General features: G+C 35.7%; 2 protein-coding genes across 2 annotated transcripts in view; both read right to left on the bottom strand.

Moving 5' to 3' along the window:
- The window catches only part of LOC101404840 (olfactory receptor 5AN1-like), a 107,609-nt gene that overhangs the window by 51,875 nt on the left and 28,724 nt on the right, over positions 1-27,010 (bottom strand). The gene's annotated exons all lie outside the window — the stretch shown is intronic.
- LOC101405626 (olfactory receptor 5A1-like) lies at positions 17,806-18,768 on the bottom strand. Its single transcript, XM_004437760.1, has one exon. The coding sequence runs from the start codon at positions 18,766-18,768 to the stop codon at positions 17,806-17,808; it is 963 nt and encodes a 320-aa protein (XP_004437817.1).

The following is a 27,010-nucleotide window of genomic DNA, read 5'->3' as shown; positions in this document are numbered from 1 at the left end:
AATAAGGGGAAGAGGAAAAGGACAGAAACTGCATAGGCTGGTGTAGATAAGATGCTATCAGCAGAGAAGGACTATCTGATCTATAAGATCTTTTACACAATCCTCATGGTAACCACAAAAACCAGAGCAGAGTCACAAATCATAAAAAAGGAGGAAACTGAGAAAAACATCACAGAAAACCACCAAACTGAAATGGCAGACAGAAATATAAGGAAAAAGAAACATCGGAAATATAGAACAACAAGAAAACAAGAGATAAAATGGTAGTAATAAGCCCTCATATGGCAATAATCACTCTAAATGTAAAAGGACTGAATTCACCAATCAAAAAACACAGCATGGCTGCATGGATTAAAAAACAAGACTCGGGGCTGGCCTGGTGGCATAGTCATTAAGCTCATGCACTCCACTTTGGCTGCCTGGGGTTCACAGGTCAGGATCCCAGGCATGGACCTATGCACTGCTTATCAAGCCATGCTGTGGCAGGCCTCCCACACATAAAGTAGAGGAAGATGGACATGGATGTTAGCCCAGGGATAATCTTCCTCAGCAAAAAAAAAAAAAAAAAATGAAACAACAATATGCTGTGTCTGGAGATCCATCTTAGTTCTAAAGACAAACACAGGCTCAGAGTGAAGGGATGGAAGATGACACTCCAAGCCAATGGCAAGGAAAAATAAGTGGGTTTAGTCATATTTCTATCAGACAAAAAGGACTTCAAGACAAAAAGATAACAAGAGACAAGGACGGACATTACATAATGGTAAAAGTGACAGTCCACCAAGAGGACTTGACACATATGAATATATATGCACCTAACACAGTAGCACCAAATAATATAAAGCAACTATTAACAGACTTAAAGGGAAAAATTGACAGCAACACAATTAATTGTAAGGGACTTTAACACCCTAGTTATATCAATGGATAGATGATCCAGACAGAAAGTCAATGGGGAAACAGTGGTCTTAAGTGAAACACTAGACTAGATGGACTTAATAGATATATATGGAACATTCCATCCCAAAAGAGTAGAATGCACATTCTTCTCAAGTGCATATGAAACATTCTGAAAGACAGATCAGATGTTGGGAAAGGAAAAAAGCCTCAATAAATTTAAGAAGATCGAAATCATATCAAGACAATTTTCTAACCACAATGGTATGAAAGTAGAAATCAACTAAAAGAAGCAAGCTGGAAAACTCACAAATATGTGGGGACTAAACAACATGCTACTAAACAACTATTGAATAAATGGAGAAATCAAAAAAATATGTGGAGACAACTGAAAATGTAAACAAAACATACCAAAACTTATAGGATGCAGCAAAAGTGGTACTAAGAGGGAAGTGTATAGTAATACAGGCCCATCCCAAGAAACAAGAAAACTCTTCAATAAACAATCTAACACTATAGCTAAAAGAACAAGAAAAAGAAGAATAAGCAAGCTCCAAAGTCAGTAAAAGAAAAGAAATAATAAAAATCAGAGCAAAAATAAATGAAATAGTCACTGAAAAGACATCAGAAAGGATCAATGAAATTACGAGCTGGTTCTTTGAAAAGATAAACAAAATTGACAAACCCTTAGCTAGATTCACCAAGAAAAAAAGGAGAGAAGTTTCAAATAAATAAAATCAGAAACAAAAGTGGAGGCATTACAACAGATACCATGGAAATGCACAGGATTACAAGAGAATACTACAAAAAGCTATGTGCCAACAAATTGGATAACCTATAAGAAATGGATAAATTCCAAGAATCATACAACCTTCCAAAACTGAATAAAGAAGAAATAGAGAATCTGAATAGACCAATTACAAGGAAAGAGATTGAAATAGTAATAAAAAACCTCCCCAAAAACACAAGTCCAGGACCAGACATCTTCTCTGGCGAATTCTAACAAACATTCAAAGAAGATTTAATACCTATCCTTCTCAAACCCTTCCAAAAAACTGAAGAGGACAGGATGCTTCCAAACTCATTTTATGAGGCCAAAATTACCATGATACCAAAACCAGATGAAGACAACACAAAAAAGGAAAAAATTACAGGCCAATATCACTGATGAACATAGATGTAAAAATCTTCAACAAAATATTAACAAACCAAACACCACAATACATTAAATGGATCACACATCATGATGAAAGAGGATTTATTCCAGGGACACAGGGATGGTTCAACATACATAAATCAATCAGTGTGATACACCACCCGTAACAAAATGAAGAATAAAAATCACATGATCATCTCAATAGATGCAGAGAAAGCATTTGAAAAGATTTAATATCCATTTATGATAGAAACTCTTAAAGAAAAGGGTATAGAAGGAAAGTACCTCAATATAATTAAGGCCATAAATGACACACCTGCAGCCAACAACATACTCCATGGTGAAAAACTGAAAGATATTCCTCTAAGAATGGAAACAAGGCAAAGATGCCCACTCTCGCAACTCTTATTAAACATAATACTGAAAGATTCATTAGGCAAGGAAAAGAAATAAAATGTATCTAAATTGGAAAGAAAGAAGTAAAAACCTCACTGTTTGCCCATGACATGTTTCTATATATAGAAAGCCCTAAAGAATCCACCAAAAAACTATTAGAAATAATTAATAAATACAGAAAAGTTGCAGGGTACAAAATCAACATATAAAAATAGTTGCATTTCTATACACTACTAATGAAATAGCAGAAAGAGAAACCAAGAATACAATCTCATTTAAAATTGCAACAAAAAAGAATAAAATACCTAGGAAAATATTTAACCAAAGAGGTGAAAGATCTATACACTGAAAACTCTAAGACATTACTGAAAGAAAATGAAGAAGACATAAAGAAATAGAAAGATATTCTGTGCTCATGTATTGGAAGAATAAAGATAGTTATAACGTCCATATTGTCTAAAGCTATCTGCAGATTCAATGAAGTCCTAATCAGAATCCCAGTGACATTTTTCACGGAAACAGAACAAAGAATCTTAAAATTGATATAGAATAAGAAAGGTGCTGAATAGCCTAAGCAATCCTAAGCAAAAGAAGAAAGCTGGAGGTTTCACACTCCCTGATTTAAAAATATACTACAAATGTATAGTAATCAAAATAGCATAGTACAGGCACAAAAACAGACACACAGATCAATGGAACAGAAATGAGAGCTAAGAAAAACCCACACATCTACGGACAGCTAATTTTTGACAAAAGATCCAAGAAGATACAATGGAGAAAGGAAAATCTCTTCAATAAATGGTTATGGGAAAACTGGACAGCCTCGTGCAAAAGAATGAAAGTAGACCATTATCTTACACCATACACAAAATTAACTCAAAGTGGATTGAAGACTTCAATGTAAGACCTGAAACCATAAAAATCTTAGTAGAAAATATAGGCAGTACACTCTTTGACGGTGGTCTTAGCAGCATCTTTTCAAATACCATGTCTACTAAGGCAAGGAAAATAAAAGAAAAAATAAACAAATGGGACTACCTTAGACTAAAAAGCTTCTTCACAGCAAAGGAAACTCTCAACAAAACGAAGAGACAGTCCACCAACTGGGAGAAAATATTTGCAAATCAAATATCTGACAAGGGGTTAATATCCAAAATATATAAAGAACTCATGCTACTCAACAACAACAAATAAGCAACTCTTATCAAAAAATATGAGGATATGAACACACATTTTTTTAAAGAAGATATACAGATGGCCAACAAGCGTATAAAAAGATACTAAAACCCACTAATTACTAGGGAAATACAAATCAAAATTACAATGAAATATTACTTCACACTCTTCAGAATGGACATTATTAAAAAAACAAGAAATCACAAGTGTTGGAGACGATGTAGAGAACAAGGGACCCTCATACACTGATGGTGGGAATGTAAACTGGTGCATCCACTATTGAAAACATTATGGAGATTTCTCAAAAAACTAAAAATAGAAAAACTATATTATCCTGCTATTCTACTTCTGGATATTTTTCCAAAGAACATGAAAACACTAAGTCAAAAAGACACTTGTAGGGGCCAGCCCGTTGGCACAAGCGGTTAAGTGTGTGCGCTCTGCTGTGGCGGCCCAGGGTTCGCCAGTTTGGATCCCGGGTGTGCAGCTACGCACCGCTTGGCAAACCGTGCTGTGGCGGTATCCTATATAAAGTGGAGTAAGATGGGCACAGATGTTAGTCCAGGGTCAGTCTTCCTCAGCAAAAAAAGAGGAGGATTGGCAGATGTTAGCACAGGGCTGATCTTCCTCACAAAAAAAGAAGAAAAAAAAAAAGACGTTTGCACCCCTATGCTCATTGCAGCACTTTTCACAATGGCCAAGTCTTGGAAGCAACCTAAGTGCATATCAACGAATAAATAGAGAAAGAAGATATGGTATATGTGTGTGTGTGTATATATATATATACACACACACACATATATATGTATATATATATACACACAGTGAAATACTACTCAATGAAATATATAAATATAATGAAATATTGCCATAAAAAGACAAAGTTGTGCCATTTGCAACAACAGGGATGGACCTTGAGAGTATTATGCTAAGGAAAATAAGTCACAATGAGAAAGACATTTACCATACGACTTCACACATATGTGGAAGATAAACAATCAAACACACAGATATGGATGACAGATTATTGCTTACCAGAGGGGAAGGCAGTGGAGGGAGGGCAAAAGGGGTAAAGGGGCACATGTGTATGGTGACAGATGCAAACTAGACTTGTGGTGGTGAAAAGATGTAACCTATACAGAAGTGAAAATATAATGATGTACAACTGAAATTTATATAATGTTAACCAATGTGACCTCAATAAAATAAAAATTTAAAAAGAAAGAACCCAATGAATCTTCAGTGATAACATGTAAATATAATGACATCTGTTTTATAATGGTTTGTTCGAGTCTGAGTAATCTGGCAAGTCAAAAGTCTGTGTTGCTGCACATCTTGTTCTTCTTTTTAACCAGACCACAAGGACCACAACTTTATGTCCTACTTCAGACAGTGAAAAGAGGCCAGAATTGAGAACCTTGCCTATCACACTATCTATTTCCTCCCCTGGCCCTTGAGGTTTCCTGGAAAATATTAGTGTTAAAGTAATTCAAACCATTCTACTCCAACCATTATATCACCCCATACAACCATGAATCTCTAGGACATAAAATGTTGAACAGAAGCAATAAGAAGGAATGTACACTAGTATTCCATATTAGATCTTTGTCCCTGCAATATTGAATATTCAATAACTCTATTATTACAATGAACTCTTACACAAGTCTTCTCACAATAAACATATACATGCTTGAAATATCAGAAATGACTTGGTAGTGAGATCCCATTGGCTATGTCAACCAAGGATAAATTTTCCAGATTTTAGGTGGGAGAGAATGAGAAGTTTGAGTCCCACAATATCAGAAATTGCTATTGGCTTTTACAAGAATTTTGAATACCATCTCCCATCAGAAATCCCCACTGAGCACTAGGTGCAAGAAATTAATTTATCAGACTCATAAGTAAATGACAATGAAGGGGCTGCATCTTTCTTTCCATTCATTTTGTGAATCAAATCACCTTTTCTTTCCTTAGACTACAGCTCATGGAGACTAGGATGTAACCAAAAACTTACTAGATGATTAACATTGAAAAAGGCCTTAGATAAACATTAGCTTTCCCAGACTGGTCTTCCCATGAGGCACAATCAGGCCAATTGTATAGCTTTCTTTCTGCCCAAAGGCACATCTCCACTCTCTGTTCATTCTCATTCTGGTCAGAAACACAGAACAAACATTGGTCACCACCATGTCTGGATTATGCTGCATCAAAATATTTGAGAGACAATGTTTTATACACCTCTGTTATCTCTCCTTCAATGTCAAAAATAGACTTGTGACCAAAGAACAAATAGAGATTTAAGAAATAAATTTAAATATTGGTAAGAATTTAATATATGATAAAGTTAGTATTTTAATTTGATAGAGAAAGGATAAACTTGGTTCTGGCTGAGAAACCTACTCATATAAAACACTTTTGAAATACAATTGATAAACTGGGAAACATATTCACAAAATATAAAAAAGCCAATGTGGTAATGCCTTTAATATGAAAACCATAAATCAATAAGTGATAGGCACTCATATATACTGATAATGCTTGCACAAAATGTTCTACCATTCTGGAGGGAAAAGCCTACTTTATATAGTCTCTCTCTCTCTCTTTCACACACACACACACACACACACACACACACACCCCATGTGAGCCAATTACAATTGCCAAAAGTAATGAGTGGTAGGGTTTTGATTTTCTTTTCTATATTTATCTGTATTTTTTCAATTATCTACAACTTCTAGATTCATAATAAAAAAAAGTTATTAATATATAGATGTCCTTAGTAGTTAGCACAGAGAGAAGGAAAACGATGGAGAGAGAATGAAAGAGGAAGAACGACACACAGAATAGACTTTCCTGGCTATTACCTACTGGCTGTGTGACACTTAGCAAGTTATTAACCTCTTTCTGCCTCAGTTGCCTCAGCTATGAATGGGGCTAATAATACTTACTATCTCATAGGGTTGCTACAGGCATTGAATGATAAAAAGTACTTAGAAAAATAAGGGCTTGGGGCTGGCCCTGTGGCTTAGCGGTTAAGTGTGCATGCTCCACTACTGGCGGCCCAGGTTCGGATCCCAGGCGCACACTGACACACTGCTTGTCCAGTCATGCTGAGGCAGTGTCCCACGTACAGCAACTAGAAGGATGTGCAACTATGATATACAACTATCTACTGGGGCTTTGGGGAGAAAAAGTGAAAAAAAGGAGGAGGATTGGCAATAGATGTTAACTTAGGGCTGGTCTTCCTCAGCAAAAGGAGGAGGATTGGCATGAATGTTAGCTCAGGGCTTATCTTCCTCACCAAAATAAATAAATAAATATATAAGGGCTCAACAAATGTTAGCAATTATCATTCCTATCTGTGAAAATAAACAAGGCAAAACTAACACTGAAGTATCAAGGAGCTGTTCATAAAATTATTTCCTAAATTAGATAGTCTTTAAGCCTAGACTCAGGACTATTATTTATTTATGATTGTATCTATTTCTATCTTGTATTTTTCCATTATCTCCAACTCAGATGGATTGTAAACTCATGATGTCACTTTTTGTTTTCCACCACCAGTTTGTCCTGCACTGATGATACTCTATGTATACAAAACATGGACTCATGGAGAGATTTTACTATTTAATGATAAGCATCTCATATACTAATGCTTATATAAATCAATAAATATATGTCAAACACATTAGGGAATAGTTCTTTCAGCTAGTTTTGGAGTGAAACCAAAAACATCTTATTTTTGTTTCATTTCAATTATGATTTTATGAATGTTGAAATCTTTCTTTTCACTCTTAGAATAGAGTGCAGCCAATATAATTTATCAAATATTTTATTCAAGATGAATTAGATTCAATGAAAATATTGTGAAAATATAAACTCTCATGCACAACGTGCCTGAAACACCAACATAGTTGACCGATTCAGGGAAAATAAGTCAAGTTTTTGATCAATTAGTTTCACTAATTCTTCACTTTGTTGAGTGATGTAAGCAACATGGTGGAATGAGCTATTCCATTTATCTCTCCCCCTTTGAACTACAACTAAATGGACAATCATTGACCAATTGAGGAAACCCACACAGCACAACAGGATCCCTGAGAGACCCATTCAGCTATACATCTGAAGCGGGGGTGGACTGGCCCTCCAGGAAGTGGTGGAGATAGATGAGCACTCCCCTGCCCTTTCATGGCAGCCTTGTTCACACTTGTGAATGATTTTCTGGCCAGTGCAAGTGCCCATAGTACTGCTGTGCTCCAAAAGTGGGAACCTGCTTAAAGGCAACTGTAGGAATGGGCAGCAGCAGCCCTTAGCCCACTCATGGCGACCACCCCTCTGGTGGGAAAGCCCACCATGCTGCTAAGGCCCCAAGGAGTGGCCCAGACTTGGTCCCCATGAGGAAGCCCCAACTACAAAGCACATCAGCCAGAACGACCACAAGAAGAGGAGGAAGCAGACCTATATATTGGGGCGAACACACTCCAAGCCAGTGCCAGTGCCCATAGTACCACTGCACCCTGAAAGTGGGAATGCACCTTGTGATGACTATGGGAAGAGGTGGTGGCAGCCCTTAGCCCACTTGTGTTCACTTTTTCAGCAGTAGGAGAGCCCATTGTGCTGCTGCAGCCTCGAGGAGTAGCCCAAGCCTGGACCCCATAAGGAAGCCATGCCTACTATACACAATGTGAAGAGGCAGTGGAACATCTACACACATGCCCGAATGTTTTCCTGGCCTGCACAAGCACCCATAGTACCCCAAATTTCCAGCAAACAGGATGGGATCAGAAACACAACTCCTGCTTCTCCTAGTTGTAGCAGGTGGAATCTGCAACCTAATACTACCACAAACGTGACAACAAAAGATTAGTTTCTCAAACACCATGAGAAACCAAAGCAATAATTCAGACCAGAATGAAAATGATGATTATCCAGAAACCAACCCTGAAGGCACAGAAATTTACAATCTAAATGACAGAGAATTCAAAATAGATGTCATAAAGGAACTCAATGAGTTACAAGAAAACTCAGAAAGACAGTCCAATGAGCTGAGGTATAAAATTAATGAGAAGAAGGAATACTTCACCAAAGAGATTGAAACTATGAAAAAAAGTAAGCAGAAATTCTGGATATGAAGAACACAATTAATGAAATAAAGAATAATCTAGAATCCTTAAAAAATAGAGCTGATGCTATGGAGGAAAGAATTAGTGAGTTAGAGGATAGAAATAAAGAAATGCTACAGGTGGAGGAGGAGAAAAGACTAAGATTTAAAAAAATGAAAGAATTCTTTGAGAAATATCTGGATCAATTAGGAAAAGCAACCTAAGTATTATAGGTATTCCAGAGGGCAAAGAGATGGAAAAATGAGTAGAGAGCTTGTTCAAAGAAATAATAGCTGAGAACTTCCCAAACCTGGGGAAGGAACTGGATTTACATATACATGAAGCTAATAGAACTCCTAATTACATCAATGTTAAAAGACCTTCTCCAAGCCATATAAAAATAAAACTGGCAAAAGTCAATGACAAAGAAAAAATATTAAGGGGAGCAAGACAGAAGAAAATAATCTACAAAGAAATCCCTATCAGGCTTGCAGCAGATTTCTTGGCAGAAACCTTACAGTCTAGGAGAGAATGGAATGATATATTAAAATACTGAATGACAAAAACTTTCAGCCAAGAATACTCTATCCAGAAAAATTATCCTTCAGATATGATGGATAAATAAAATCTTTCCCAGATAAACAAAATCTGAGGGAGTTCATAGCCACTAGAATTCCCCTACAAGAAGTGATTAAAGATGCCCTCATACCTGAAAAAAGGTGGCAAAGGTCTACAAAACTTTTATCAAGGAAATAAATAGACAGACAAAATCAGAAAACTGCAGCTCTCTTTCAGAACAAGGAAGCAAATATTCAACTATAACATAAAAGGTAAAGATACAGAAAGCATCAAAAGTAACCATAAACACTTCAGCTTAGTCACAAACACACAACACAAAACAGAATAATTTGTTACAACAATAACTCAGAAGGGGAAGAGAAAAGGGATGGAACCCGCTTAGGCTAATGGAGAGAAGAGGCTATCAGAAAATATACTCTATGTCATCTATGAGATCTTTTATACAAACTTAATGGTAACTACTAAACAAAAAATCAGAGCAGAGCCACAATTCATAAATAAAAGAGAAAACTGAGAACATCTCCACAGAAAACCTCCAAAATGAAATGGCAGTCAAAAAGACAAAGGAATATAAACAATAGAAACGTAGAACAACCAGGAATCAAGAGAAGAAATGGCAATATTAAGTTCTCATATATCAATAATTACTCTAAATGTAATTGGATTGGATTCTCCAATCAAAAGACACAGAGTAACTGGATGGATTAAAAAACAAGACCCAATAATATGCTGCCTCCAAGGAACATATCTCGGGATCTATAGACAAACATAGAGTGAAGGGATGGAAGATGATACTTCAAGTAAATGGTAAACAAAAGAAAGCAGTTGTTGCCATATTTATATCAGACAAAGCAGCCTTCAAGATAAAAAAGACAAAAGGAGACAAAGAGGGACATTATATAATGATAAAAGGGACATTCCACCAAGAGGACTTAACACACGTGAATATATATGTACCTAAGACAGGAGCACCAAAGTATATAAAGCAACTATTAACAGACCCATTGGGAGAAATTAACAGCAACACAATAATAATAGGGGACCTCAACACCCCACTGACATCAAGGGACAGATCATCTAGGCAGAAAGCCAACAAGGAAATAGTAGATTTAAACAAAACACTTGATAAGATGGACTTAATAGATATATAGAGAGAACATTCCATTCAAAAACAGCAGAATACATATTCTTCTCAACTGCACATGGATCATTCTCAAAGATAAACAATATCTTGGGAAACAAGTCAAGCCTCAATAAATTTGAGAAGATTGAAATCATCCCAAGCATCTTTTCCAAGCACAATGCTATGAAACTAGAAATCAACTACAAGGAAAAAACAAAAAAACAAAAAAAACAAGAAAGTGACAAATATGTAGAGACTAAACAACATGCTACTGAATAACCATTGGATCAATGAGGAAATCAAAGAAGAAATTAAAAAATACCTGGAGACAAACTAAAATGAAATTGAACATACCAACGTGTACGGGATGCAGCAAAAGTGGTTCTAAGAGGGAAAGTCATAGAAGTGCAGGCCCACTTCAACAAACAAGAAAAATCTCAAATATGTAATCTTAAACTGTACCTAACAGAACTAGAAAAAGAAGAACAAACAAATCTCAAAGTTAGGAGGAGGAAGGACATAATAAAAATTAGAGCAGAAAAAATTGAAATAGAGACCAAAAAAAAAGTGGAAAGGATCAATAAAACTAAAAACTGTTTCTTTGAGAAGATAAACAAAATTGAAAAACCTTTAGCCAGACTCACCAAAAAAATAAGAAAGAAGGCTCAAATAAATAAAATTAGAAACAAAAGAGAAGAAATTACAACGGATAGTGCAGAAACACAAAGGATTATAAGAGAATACGATGAAAAACTAAATGTCAACAAATTGGATAATCAGGAAGAAATGGATAAATTCTTAGACTCATACAACATCCTAAAACTGAATCAAGAAGAAATAGAGAATCTGAATAGAGCAAACACAAGTAAAGAGATAGAAAGAGTAATAAAAATGTCCCAAAAAACAAAAGTCCAGGACCAGATGTCCTCTGGAGAATTCTACCGAACATTCAAAGAAGATTTAATACCTATCCTCCTCAAACTATTCCAAAAATTGGAAGAAGATGGAACAGTTCCTAAATCATTCTATGAGGTCAACATTACCCTGATACCAAAACCAGACAAGGACAACACAAACAAGGAAAATTACAGGTCAATATTGTTGATGAACATTGATGCAAAAATCCTCAACAAAATACTGGCAAATTAAATACGGCAATACAATCATACACCATGATCAAGAGGGATTTATTCCAGGGACACACTGATAGTTCAACATCTGCAAATCAATCAATGTGATACACAACATTAACAAAATGAGGAGTAAAAAACATACGATCATCTCAATGGATGCAGAGAAATCATTTGACAAGATCCAACATCCATTTATGATAAAAACTCTCAGTAAAATCAGTATAGAAGGAAAGTATCTGAACATAATAAATCCCATATATGACAAACCACAGCCAACTTCGTACTCAACAGGGAAAAACTGAAAGTCATCCCTCTGAGAACAGGAACAAGACAAGGGTGCCCACTCTCACCACTTCTATTCAACGTATTACTGGAGGTTTTACCAGAGCAATTAGGAAAGAAAAAGAAATCAAAGGAATCCAAATTGGAAAGGAAGAAAGGAAACTCTTCCTGTTTGCAGGTGACATGATTCTACATATAGAAAACCCTAAAGAATCCATCAGAAAACTATTAGAATTAATCACCATCTACAGAAAAGTTGCAGGGTACAAAATCAACCTACAAAAATCAGTTGCATTTCTATACACTAACAATGAACTAGAAGAAAGAGAAATCAAGAAAACAATCCCATTTACAATCACAGCAAAAAGAATAAAATTTTTAGGAATAAATTTAACCAAAGAGGTGAAAGACCTATATGATGAAAACTATAAGACATTATTGAAAGAAATTAAAGAGTACATAAAGAAATGGAAAGATATTCCATGCTCATGGTTTGGAAGAATCAACATAGTTAAGTGTCCATACTACCTCAAGAAATCTATAGATTCAATACATTCCCAATCAGAATCCCAATGACATTTTTCATGGAAATTGAGCAAACAAGCCTAAAGTTTATTTAGAACAATAAAAGACCTCAAATAGCCAAAGCAAACCTTAGAACAAAGAACAAAGCCGAGGCATCACAATTCCTGACTTCAAAATATACTACAAAGCTATAGTAATCAAAACAGCATGGTAATGACACAAAAACAGACACACAGATCAATGGAACAAAATTGAAAGGCCAGAAATAAAACCACATATCTATGGACAGTTAATCTTTGACAAAAGAGCCAAGAACATACAATGGAGAAAGGAAAGTCTCTTCAATAAATGGTGTTGGGAAAACTGGACAGCCACATGCAAAAGAATGAAAGTAGATCATTATCTTGCACCATACACAAAAATTAACTCAAAATCAATTAAAGACTTGAATGTAAGACCTGAAACCATCAAACTCCTAGTAGAAAATATAGGCAGTATACTCTTTGACATTGATCTTAGCAGCATTTTTCATATCATGTCTCCCCAGGCAAAGGAAACAAAAGAAATAAAAAGCAAATAGGACTATGTCAGACTATAAAGCTTCTGCAAGGCAAAGGAAACCATAAAGAAAAAGGAAAAGACAATCCACCAACTGGGAGAAAATATTTGTAAGTCATATATCTGACAAGGGGTTAATTTTCAAAATATGTAAAGAACTCACACAACAAAAAAACAAACAATCTGATCAATAAACGGGCAGAGGATATGAACAGACACTTTTCTAAAGAAGATATACAGATGGGCAACAGGCACATGAAAATATATTCAATGTCACTAACTATTATTAAAATGTAAATCAAAACTACAATTAGATATCACCTTATACTGGTCAGAATTGCTATAATTACCAAGACAAAAGATAACAAATGTTGGAGAGGATGTGGGGAAAAGGGAACCTTCACACACTGCTGATGGGAATGCAAACTTGTGCAGCCACTGTGGAAAACAGTATGGAGATTTCCCAAAAAATTAAATAGAAATATCATATGATCAAGTTATCTCATTACTGGGTATTTATCTAAAGAACTTGAAATCAACAATCCAAAGAGATTTATGCAGCCCTATGTTCATTCATTGCAGCATTATTCACAATAGCCAAGATGTAGAAGCAACCCAAATGCCCTGCTATGGTTGAATGGATAAAGAAGATGTGGTATATATACACAGAGAAATACTATTCAGCCTTAAAAAAGACAAAATAGTCCCATTTGCAACAACACGGATGGACCTTGAAGGTATGATATTAAGTGAAATAAGCCAGAAATAAAAATACAAATACTGCATGATTTCACTCATATGTGGAAGATAAAGTAATACATGGATAAAGAACAGATTAGTGGTTACCAGAGGGGAAGGGGGCCGAGAGTGTGTGAAAGATGTAAAGGGGCGCATATGTACATTGACAGATAAAATTTAGACTACTGGTGGATAGCACAATGAAGTCTATACAGAAATTGATAAATAATAATGTACATCTAAAATTGCACAATGTTATGAACAATTATGATCTCAATAAAATAATTTTTAAAAATTCTTCACTTCTTTATTACACTCTAGTAATAGTGGCAGCCAAATTAAACATATTCTATGTAACTCATCATTCCCAGAAAAAAGTGAAGAGTTGTGGATTGTTTTACTTGTTCATAATAAAATTTATCCTAAAAATTGATGTTGTTAAAATTTGGTAAGCTAGAGGAAAAGAAAAACATATTCTGAATATACTTGTTCTCTTTGATTAATAATCTGCTTGTGTTCACCATCTCCCAAGACAGTTTACAGAAGAAAAGGTGTCTGATGTAAATATTGGTTGGAGACATTACTGTGGGGATACAGCTAATCAAAACGTTTTCTAAATCTGATCTACTAAGGGCGTGGCCATTTGCAAGTTTGTGCAGGTAGAAAATCAGGCTAAGAAATCCAGGAATGTTACTGAATGAAGAAGAACAATGTAGTACAGAAGGATAAAAGGGAAAGTTAGGCCAACACTATCTGTGCTTAGAGTAGATCATCTCTATGCTAGTGTCTCCAGACCCCCAAGGTCTTCAAAATGACAATGGACAGCTATTTGGAGTATTTCAAAAGACCAACAAAATTGCACATGAATACTTTGTCATATCATTATGGAATGACCAGGTTGGCTTTTGCTACCCAGAAATTTTGAATCAAAACTATATATTGAAATGGAAATCAAATTAATTACTATTACATAAAAACAGAATACCCAAAGGAAATATTAAATTAAAAAGTGTCATGGAATGGATAATGTTGGGAAACATAGACAAGCCATTTTATCTTAATTAATTCCTCTGAAATTCAGTAAATTAATATTTTTGAATCAGTGCTCAATTATTAACTTCTACAGTCTGTTAGACTTTAGAGACACTGTCTCATTAGATTCTAGAAGATTCTATTATCTCCAATTTACAGATGAAAAACAGATATTAACACAGATCAAAGTGATAAACTTAAGAATTTGAGAACTAGAACTCAACATCTGTCCCTCACCTCAAAGTAATACCTGACATTTTAGTTTAGAAGTCATTATTTTCACTGAAGTGCAGAGAATTTGAGTAAGAGAAAGAGAACCCGAGGAAGAGCCCTAAGTGGAGGGTGTAGAAGTGAGAGAGAGGGAAGAGTTAAAAATGAGAGACTTAGGACCATAACCTTGCTCCATGTAGGTCCTACTGGAAGAATCACACCAATATCAAGATAGCAAAGAATCCACTGTTCTCTATAAATTTTGCCCTCTGACCTTGACCCAGATTCTCAAGGAAGACAGAGTTCTTGCCAAAGGTTGAAATTGCTTATTTGTTTTCCAACGGAATTATCCAAGTGGGCCCTGTTGAACTCCAAGTTGGGTGTTGTGGCCATGAAATTGGCTGTCCATTCACCACCAGAAAGATGGCCACAACTGGAGATCCTCGTAAATGTGTTATTAAGGTAGCAGTGAAAGGAGAATAATTAGGGAGAAAATATACCAGATACTTTCTCTTTGGAGTCATAGTTGTGATGAGGTTTCTCCCCTGACAATTCCATGCCCACCTTTCCCCTGTCTCTTCTGATTCAATTCCCCACTTCCTCATGGTCCTACTATGATCTCATGACTATAGATTTTCTTTTAATGAACTTGGAGTCATTTGAGCTCGAAAGGACCTAGAGACCATCTAGTCCAATACCATTATTTTTAAGGTGAGGATCTTGAAGTCAGAGGAGCAAAGAGATTTGCCCAAGATGACACACCTGGCTGATAATATAGCCTGACAACAATATATTACATATGTGGACAATTCCTTGTTTATAAAGCACTTTTATTTTAGATAGATACATTTTCTCAATTCTCTGACCTGAATCAATTATTACAGCAGTCCTGTGAGGCAGACATGGCATGACTTCCTATGCAAAAGTAAAGAAATCAAGTCAATGGGGAATAAACAAAACAAATCCGTGACAAAGTCAGAACTTATCATAGTTACAAACATGGGCATTGATATCAGCCAATCTGGGTTGAATGCTAGCTTTCCACTTGTTTGTTGTGTGACCTTGAGTAAATTAACCTCTCTAAGCCTCAGTATGATTACCTATACAATGGGGCTGGTAATAGTAGTGCTCCATAGAGTAGCTCTTCCTAGAATGAAATCACATAATACTTACAAAGCACTTGTCAGACTGCGAAGTACACAGTATGCCTTCTATTAATATTAGGTGCAATTTATGTGTTCTGAATTGGAGTTCTTTCCAACATATTATGCTGCATTACTAATACACCATAAAAAATATCTTCTTAAAATCATTCTCATAAATGTTTTCAGCGATTTTTTTTTTTTTTACATTGAGCTCATCTAACCCGCCATTATAGGGATACAGGTATATTTTTAGGAAGGTCTCATTCTTGGTTTGATCTGTTTCAGCTAACTTACTTCTAGGGAGAAAGGGATGGGTGGGGCAACGAGTTAATTATTTAATTTAAGTCTTGTTAATAGGTTAGTAGTCATATATTCCCCCTTGTAAGAACTGTAATAATTTAAGTTCTTTAAAGATATGACACTGAAAGTATAGAATTTGGGTGCCATGGTCAAGCAACGGTGGACATGATTCTGGTCAGCAAGAATCATTCATGTTTCACAAACGACACTTTGTGGGATTCTACATGGATTGTTCCTACAGTGGGAAGACTTCCATAAGCCCAAAGATTCTATCTGTAAAATGAGGATAGTTTCTCACCTGCCAACTTCACATGGTAATAGAAAAAAATCATATTTGTGCGATGTAACTAATGAAATGTGAAGTATTATATAATACCTACATAATATATATGAGGTTTTGTCCATAAACTCTTGTCTGAAAAATAAAGCCTATTTTTAAATTTTCTTTAAATTCTCTAGGTTGGACTCTGAGTCTCCATGGTACCCCCAAGTCTGGTCTCTCTGCTGCTCCCTGGCCCTGGAATACCTGGGAGGCTCAGAATTCTGGGACTTGGATTATGCCTCTCTAGACACACCAGAACAGCCTTTGTTACTGAGTCTTGCATAGTCTCTTGGAAGCTATTATAGGGCATACCACAGGCCATCTATGTCCAGAAATTGATGACTTTGACTTCTTTCTAGCCTCTGAGAATCTCCTCAACTTTTGACCTTAAAAGTGCCCCTTCTTACTGCCGTTCCTTTCCCCCATCCATTTTCACAATTTTCTTCACAAGAAGGTTCAAAGAGTAAAATGGAAGAAACAAGCTTATTTTGGGATAAAGCCAGATCATTCTTTCTCCCTTTCTTCTCCCTTTCCTCTCCTCTCCTCTCCACTCCTTCACTCCCCTTCCTGCCTATCTGGTCTTCTCTCTCTCTCTCTCTCTGTCTCACTTTCCATCTCTCTTTCTGTGCCCTTCCTTCTCATACTCACTCTCTCTCTCTCTGTTTTGGATTAAGATTATAAAGTTTTCTTTTTAAATCGCTTTTAATTTTCACATATTTAATTTTATGCATTATTTTATTTTATTTTATTAAAATATAAATAAATGATTAACAATTAGAAATAAATAAAGGATATTTTTAAAACTGTAGAGGAAAGAACTGTCTGTGTGGCTTCCTAGGGTTTTGCCACTTCTCTACATATAATATCTATCAGAAACTGTTCTCAAAACATAGGATTTAATGTACATGGCTCTAATCATGAAAATAGGCCTTTTAAACTGATTTCAATGCTGGTGACACTGCCTTAGACAGATCAGTTGGTGGTGGCAGCTAAATATAATGACATCAGGAATCAAGGAGCCAAGTTTTCACTTCTCTCTACCTAGCAATCTTGTGACCTACAAAAGGTTACTTATATATTCTTACCCATGTCTTCCTTGTAGGGGAAATGACACCTGCACAAATATTATTCTTACTGAGGTAAATGTGTTGCCCTCTTTACCATCCTCTTGAGGGCCTCTTTGATCTCCTTGTTCCTCAGACTATAGATAAGAGGGTTTAACATGGGGATTAGGATAACATAGAACACTGACAGCACTTTGTTCTGCTTCTCAGAGTGGCTAGAGCTAGGATGCAGGTACACAGAGAGGCCTGTTCCATAGAAGATTGTCACAACTGCCAGGTGGGAGGCACAGGTATTGAAGGCCTTGGCACTACCTTTGAAAGAGGATATTTTTAGGATGGAAGATGCAATAAAACCATAGGATAAGAGAATAACAAGGAAAGAACTGAACCCAACAAAAATAGATTCCAGAAAAAGAATCATTTGGCTGATGAAGGGATTGGAGCAAGACAAGGAAATGATATGGGTTATGTCACAAAAGAAAGTTGGAATGATATTGGGCCCACAGAAGTAGAGACGAAAGCAAGGTACTGTTTGGACTATGCTACCAAGGAAACCACTCCCATAGGACCCAGCAACCATCATCTGACAGAGGCCAGGAGCCATGATGGCTGAGTACTGCAGAGGCCTACCAATAGCAACATATCTGTCATAGGCCATGGCAGCCAAGAGGTAGCACTCAGCGTGCGCCATCCAGGACCCAACAAAGTACTGGGTGGCACAGGAAATGAAAGAAATAGTTTTTTTCATTTTTAAGAAGTCTGAAAGCATCCTTGGCGTGGCAGAAGAAGAATAGCAGATGTCTATAAATGACAGGAAACTGAGGAAAAGGTACATAGGTGTGTGCAGATGGGAGTCCATCCTGATTAGGATGATGAGACCCAGGTTCCAGATGAGGGTCACTAGGTAGATCCCTAGGAAGATAGGAAAGAGGATAGACTGCACCTCTTTTTCATCTGACAGTCCCAGAAGAACAAACATGGCCACAGTAGTGTAATTTCTATCCCCTTCCATGGACCTCCTTGGTACCATCTGCTGAGAAAAAGAAGAGAGAAAGAAATGGTTTCAGTCTCAAAAATAGAAAGAAATACTCTTCATTCCTTTATAGTCTGCAACTGATTAAATATACATTGTAATCATCAATGTTGAGTTAATCTGTATCTTCCATGTGTAATCACCAAACTGAACTGAAAAATTCCCATGTATAAATATTATCATTATTTCTGGGGACAGAAGAAAATAAATGGAAATAATTAACACATTATCACATAAAATATCTTAGTTTCATGTTTTCCCATTCCAGATTTTACAAATATATGAGAACTGGAAATAGACTAAATTAGGAAAATACTGTCATCACTTGATATGGTGAAACAGTATGATTCTGATAATACCAGCGATGGCTCTGATATTGATTCAATGCTTGAAGAATATCCTGAATCATCTTGGGGCTCATATATCAAATTAAAGCAGTAAAGTAGGTGCTCTTTAAAATCTCCTTGAGTACTAATATTCAGTTAATGTGTAATCAGGGATGGTGGACACATCTGTAACTGCCTTTCTGCTTTCATAAAGCCTGGAGAGATATAAGACTAATGTAACGGGATTGTGGGAAGAGTCACACACCAAGATATTGCTTGGAAATCGATGCGACTTAACAAACTTTTGACTCTAGGAAGACTCCTGAGAAGTTAGATAAGACAAAGTTGAAAAAGCCATTATGCTCCCTTCCTTGAAGGTGTAGATTTTTCTTTCCTCAAATCAGATTCTTATGATTTAAATTATCTAGGACAGTGATTTGGATCTTCCTTGGGTCAGTGATACATTTTAAAATGTCAGGAAATCTGTACTCTTTACCAAGGAAACTGCAACTCTTTACCCCCTTACTTATGGTTTTATTGGATTCTCAATCACTGTCAATTCTAGTCACAGTTCCAAGGCTAAAGACTTCTCCTACAAAGTAGAGTGACTTGAACTCATGGAATGGTTAGGATGCTTAGGCAATGGACATGAGGATTAGGAAACTGAGGCAGGATTTCTGGAAATTCTTTCTCTTTTTCTCATTGGAGTCAGTCCAGGGAAGGCAAGCACTAAATCTTCAGAACAAATGGTAAATAACCAAAAGAATATTTTGCATCAGGCTCTGTAGCCACTCTTCAAGATGCGATAGCTGTCATCTCTTTTTTTTTCAGCTGAACTCAAAATAGAGAGTAAATCATGGGAAGCTGTGAAAGGTAGAAAATAGGTGTCAAGTGTTGCCTGGGAGTTGTGCATATGGTAAAGTAGAACTGTTGCAGATTTCCCTGGAGAAAAGCTGTGACATTAATGGAATAAACTATGTCTACGAACTACAAAAATTTGTCAGCATTAGCCATCCAGAATGTCTTCTTTCTCCCCAACCATTTCCCAGCCTCCTATTTCTAAAAATGTATAAAATGGGAAAATACAAAGAGAAGCATAAGTTGATAGCCTGAGAAGTAAGGTAGAAGGGTTCATTTCCCAAAATCAGATCAGTTATTGCTCCATGGTGTGTGCTTTGAGAAGTATTCTGAAGGAATGAAGAAATTAATTAGAAAAGAGAAATCAAGATTGTCATCAATATGGAAGAAGAAATGGTAGCAGACAGACTGTGTATTTACCAAACCAGACTTAGATGTGGTTCTTTCCAAATTGAGACTGAATGGAGGGAGAATTTTGTGAGAATAAAGCAGAAAATTACATCTTATCATTATCACCATCATCATCATAACTAACAATCATGACAAAAAAAGATTTATTGACCAGCTACAATATGTATTCATCTTCTCCATCTACTCCTGGAGATATTCACAGCTTCCTCTAATGTTCATTCATAAATGGTAGCTTTAAGTCTGGTCTATCAAACACAGATTGTACTTTGATAATTGCCTCTATGTTTCTATTATGTGCCTCTGGAATCCCAATTAGATACATGTTGAATCTTGTTGCTCTACCTTCCACATCACTGAAACGTCTATTTTTTGTATTTATCTACTGTGTTCTGTTTAGTTTTGAAGTTTTCTCTTCCAGTAAATTTGTTCTATAAGTTGTGGTCATTGGCTGTTTAATTCATCCATTGAATCTTTAATTACAATCATAATATTTTGTTTTCTCTCTACAAGCTCCACTTTGTTATTTACCCAAATGGTTAACTTTGATAGTCTCTTATTGTTTCATCATACTTTCCATAGTATCCCTTATTTAAACATTTTAAACATGCTTATTTAAATTATTATTACTGAACAATATAAAAACATTGTTTGGAAATCTGATTCTATAGTTTGATGTTATTGCTCACTCTTACTTAGGTGCCTTGTTTATTTGTGAGCCCAGTGATTTTTTAAAGTTCACGTTTCTTTAAAATTTATCCATGGGAATCATTGATGCTTGAGTTTAAAATGTGTAGGTTTAGAAATAATCTATATTTCTGGGCAACACCAACCCAGAATCCCTTTAAACAAAAATTTTGTATTGGTGTTTTTTGGCATCACAATAGTGATAATATTTAGGCTGCATATCTGCAGAAGGAGATGGATAAGTTAAGAAATTATCAGGGGAAGGACTGATGTCAGCATCATAACAGTGAAAGGCATTCCTCCTTTTCGTCCAGCTTTAGTAATAATGAATTAGACATCTATCCAAAAACAAAAGCACCTTTGTGTGAGTTGTAGTATCCAGCACCATATGCCAAGGGAATCTTGCCCACCTGTGCATCCAGTAATAGGTAGACAGACCTTAGTATGGGCTACAAAGAGAGCAGGAGCCTGTGAACCTGCCCCAACACATCTTGCCCACGGTCAGGGAAATTCTGGGGAGTGCTGAATTGGGTAGGCAACCATAAATGAGAGAGACTTTGTAGAAGCCTGCCTTCCTGAGTGAGGATTCCAGCACATTATTGGAGAAGGAAAAAGTATGCATTTGGTTACAGTGGAGACAGTGAAAGGAGAATTCCCAGCATAACATCCTGCCCAAGGCAACACTGAATAAGCTAAACTATTCAGCAGAGGCAAACCTTCTACAGGGAAAAAAGAGTAGTGAGTGAGTTCCCAGGCTATCTCAGTTGTTCTAGATGCAGTTGGAGAAACCTATCTCCAGAACTACCTAGACTACTGAGGTGGGTAGTCCATGACTAGATGGAGAGGGGACATCTGGAAGGGGGCAAATAAAAATATCAAAAGCAATTAAAAGGGCATAATTGCTGCTGACTGCACTCAGAATTTCAGCAGAAAGTCCACCCATGGGCCTCTAGGGGTACCTCACCAGAGGATCTCCTGAATGGAATCATGGGAAACTCCACATCTCAGTGCTAAAACTATACCTCTCCCCACTCTGCAGCTGGCTCCTTGGCACTGTAAGCAATTAAAGTAAATCTGGTAAACTGGGTTCTCATAGAAAAACAGACTAGGGTCTTTGGGCAAAGGAGAAACCACAAACATGAATTGTAGTGCCACAGTCTGGAAAACCAAAAAGAATATTAGGTAGCCAGCCTGGTTAGTGGTAAGAACCAGAGAAAACACAATAGCTTAAGAATTCTGCCACAAGGGCAAGCAAGAAGAGTAGAGCACGTGTACCTAAATAATGGAGAGAAAACCCCAGACACAACACTAACAAAGACAGTATACTCCATCTGAAGGCAAGTAATAAAGGTTAAAGAGATGTCTGCTGCTTCAAATGCTAAAGTAGTAAAGCAAACCTATAAGAAACATGAAATATCACGAGAAGGATTCGTTGAATAAAGATAACAATAATTCTCCAAGAACCAACTTGAAAGACACAGAATTTTGCAACCTAGCTGATAAAGATTTCAAAACAGATGTTTTGAGGAAACTCAATGAACAGCAAGAAAATTCAGAAAACAATTCAATTAGATCAGGAAAAAAGATATTTACAAAAGAGATAAAAATTATAAAAAAGAATCAAACAGAAATTCTGGAGCTTAAAAACTCAATGAGTGAAATGAACAGTGAAACAGAGAGCATCTGCAGTAGAGAAGAGCAAATGGAAGACAGAAAAGTGAGCTAAAGTTCAAGAAATTTGAAATAACCCAGTCAGAGCTGAGCAAAGAAACAAGAATGAAAAAGAGCAAATAAAGCCTACATGATCTATGGGATTTCATCAAAACAAAATGAGAATCATTGAGGTTCATAAGGAAAATAGATGGAGAAGGAAGAATAAAATTTATTAAATAAATAATATTGATAACTTCCAAAACCTGAGGAGAGATTTAAACATCCAAGTTCACGAATCTAATAGATAACCCTATTATAGAAAGCCAAAAGACCTTCTCCAAGACACACTATAATAAAACTGTCCAAAACCAAAGAAAAAGAAAGAATCTTAAAAACAACATAGGGGGAAAAAAAGAATGTAATCTACAAAGGAACCCCGATTAGGCTATCAGTAGTTTCATCAGCAGTCATTCTACAGACCAGGAGAGAGTGGAATGGCATACTCAGTCTTGAAAGAAAAAACTGCCAACAAAGAATATTCTATCCCACAAAGTTATACTTCAGATATGAAAGAGAAATGAATACTTTCTTAGAAACACAAAAGCTGAGGTTGTTCATCACCACAAGACCTGCTTTGCAAAAAATGCTGAAAGGAGTTTTTTAAGTTGAAACAAAAAGACACTAATCAGTGACATGAAAACATATTAAAGTATGCAACACAGTGATAAAGGTAAATACATAGTCACATATAAAAAACTCCATTTCTGTAATAGGATGTTAACCACTTCACTATAGTATAAAAGTTAAAAGTGAAGGGTAATAAAATAATTATAGCTAGTATAATTTATTAAAGAATACACAATATAAAAAGGGAAATAATGACATGAAAATATAAAAGGGGAGAGTAAAAGGATACAAGTCAACAATCGAAGTCAAGTTGCTATCTGCTTAAAATGAACTGTTTATGATATGTTTATTAAGCCTCATGGTAACCATCGAACAAAAACCTAGAGTACATTCACAAAAGACGAAGGAGGAAAGAGCATACCACCACAAGAAATGACCAATGTACAATGGTAGGAAGAAACAAAGGAGAAAAGAAACTACGAAAAAAAAAACCCAGAAAACAATGAATAAGATTCCAATAGTAAGTCCTCACTTATCAATAATTAATCTAAATGTAAATAGATTGAATTCACCAATCAAAAGGCAGAGTACTGGCTGCATAAGAAAACAAAACCCAACTATATGCTCCATACAAGAGAATCACTACAGCTTTAAAACACACATAGGCTCAAAGTGAAGGGATGGAAACAGATATTCCATGCAAATGGAAACCAAAAGAAAGCAGGACTAGCTATATTTACATCTGACAAAATAGACTTTAAGCCAAATATGAAAACAAGAGACAAAGAAGGTCATCATATAATGATAATGGGGTCAATTCACCAAGAAGACATAATAAATGTAAATATATACACACCCCAAATCAGAGCACATAAATATCTTAAGAAAATACTAACAAATATGAAGGGAGAAATAGACAACAATACAATAATTGTAGGGAGTTGAATACCCCACTTTAAGCAATGGATAGATTGTCCAGACAGAAAATGACCAAGGAAAGGTTGCACTTAAACCATACATTAGACCAAATGGATCTAAAAGCATTTGTAGAAAATTCCATCCATAGCCTCAAAATGCAGATTCTTCTCAAGTTCACAAAGAACATTTCCATAATAGATCACATGTCAGGACACAAAAAAGGTCACAGAAAATTTATGATTAAAATCATACCAAGTACCTTTTCTGACAACATTGGTATGAAACTAGAAATCCACAAGAGGAAAGCTGGAAAATCTACAAATATGTGGAAACTACACAACACACTCTTGAAAAACCAATGGGTCAACTGAGAAATAAAAAGGGAAAGCAAAAAATATCTTGAAACAAATCAAAATGGAAACATAGTACACCAAAACCAATGGGATACTACAAAAGCAGTTCTGAGGGAAGTTTATAGTGATAAAAGCATATATTAAGAATATAGAAGAATCTCAAATAACAACACAACTTTACACCTCATGAAACTAGAAAAGAAGAACAAACTAAGACCAGTGAGTAGAAGAAAGGAAATAACAAAGATCATGTCAGAAATAAATGAAATAGAGACCAAAAGTAAATAAATAAATAAACGTAGCTAAGAGCTGGTTTTTGGAAAGACAAACAAAGTTGACAAACTTTTAGTTACACTAAGAATAAAAGACAGAAGACTCAAATATAATGAAGTCAGAAATGAAAAAGAAGACATTAAAAGTGATACTACAGAAATACATTGGAGAGCCGGCCCCGTGGCTTAGTGGTTAACTGCGCGCGCTCCGCTGCTGGCGGCCCGGGTTCGGATCCCGGTTGCACACTGGCGCACCACTTCTCCGGCCATGCTGAGGCCGTGTCCCACATACAGCAACTACAAGGATGTGCAGCTATGACATACAACTATCTACTGGGGCTTTGGGGGAAAAATAAATAAATAAAATTATTTTTAAAAAAAAGAAATACATTGGAGACTACTATGAACAGTTATATGCCAACAAATTAAATAATCTAGAATAAATGGATAAGCTACTACAAATATGTAAGCTACTAAAATTGAATAAGGAAGAAATAGAATATCTCAATAGAAGAATTGTAAGGAGATTGAATCAGTAATCAAAAACCTCCTAAGACTGAAAACCCCAGAACCAGATGGCTTCTCTGGCAAATTCTACCAAACTTTTAAAGAAGAATTAATGCCAATCCTTCTCAAATTCTTCCAAAAAAAATGAACAAGAGGGAATACTTCCAATGTCACTTTAGGAGACCAGCATTACCCTGATACCAAAGCCAGGTAAAGACACCACAAGAAAAGAAGACTATAGACCAATATCCGTCATGAATATACAGGCAAAAATTCTCAATAAAATATTAGTAAACCAAATTCAACAACACTATGAAAGGATTATACACCATGACTAAGTGGGATTTATCCCTGATATGGAAGGATGCTTCAGCATGCACTAATCAATAAATGTGATGCACCACATTAATAGAATGAAAGATTAAAATCATATGATCATCTCAATAGATACAGAAAAAGCATTTGACAAAATACAACATCTTTTCATGATTAAAATCCTTGAAAAATGAGTATAGAAGAAACATACTTCGGCATAATAAAGGCCATATAAAAGAAACCCACGGCTAACATTATACCCAATGGTGAAAAACTGAAAGTTTTCCCTCTAACATCAGGAACAGGACAAGGGTGCTCACTCTCACCACTCTTATTCAATATAGTACTGACAGTCTTCGCTAGAGTAAAAAGGGTAGGTAAAGAAATATAAGACATCCAAATTGGGAAGAAAGTAAAATATCATTATTTACAGATGATATGAATTTATGTATAGAAAATCCTAAAGACTCAACCGTAAAAGTGTTGGCAGTAATTAATGAATTCGGTAAAGTTGCAGATATAAAATCAACATTCAAAAATAAGTGGTGATCTATGAGTTCTAAATTTTTTTCCATTTATTTTTGTCTTCCTTGATTTCTTTCAACACTGTCTTATAATTTTCAGTGTACAGATATTTCATCTCCTTGGTTAAATTTATTTCTAGCATTTTTATTCTTTTTGTTGTGAATGTGAATGGGATTGTATGTTATATTTCTCTTTCTGCTAATTAATTGTTACTGTATAGAAACAAACTTTTTTTGTTGTTGGTTTTGTATCCTGCAAGTTGAGTGCATTTATGTGAGTTTTAATCTTTTTTGCTGGATTCTTTAGGGTTTTTTACATGTAAAATCATGTCCACAAATAGTGACAGTCATATCTCTTCCTTTTCAATTTGGATTTTTCTTATTTCTTAATTTTTGTGTAATTGCTCTGGCTAGGACCTCCAATACTACTTCGGATAAAAGTGGAGAGAGTGGGAATCCTTAGACAAGCACATTTTGATCTTAGTTAATTCCCCTGAAATTCAGAAAATTATTACATTTTGATTCAGTGTTCAATTATTAACTTCTATGGTGTATTAAGCTTTATAGACATTGTCTAATAAAATTCTAGATGATCCTATGTTCAATTTTACAGGTAAAAAGCAGAAGTTAACAGAGTTCAAGATCACATCATTAAGAAATTGCAGAACTCAATATCTTCCCCTCACTCCAGAGTAATACCTGACATTTTAGTTTAGAGATTCTTCTTCTCACTGAAAGTCAGAGAATTTGGTAAGGAGAAAGAGACTTGAGGAAAAGTCCTAAGTGGAGGG

Source organism: Ceratotherium simum, chromosome 34, assembly GCF_057802395.1.
Source record: "Ceratotherium simum simum isolate JZ-2026a chromosome 34, ASM5780239v1, whole genome shotgun sequence".
Lineage (NCBI taxonomy): Eukaryota > Metazoa > Chordata > Mammalia > Perissodactyla > Rhinocerotidae > Ceratotherium > Ceratotherium simum.
Note: the sequence above shows the minus strand (reverse complement) of the source record. Positions and strands in the feature narration are given on the sequence as shown.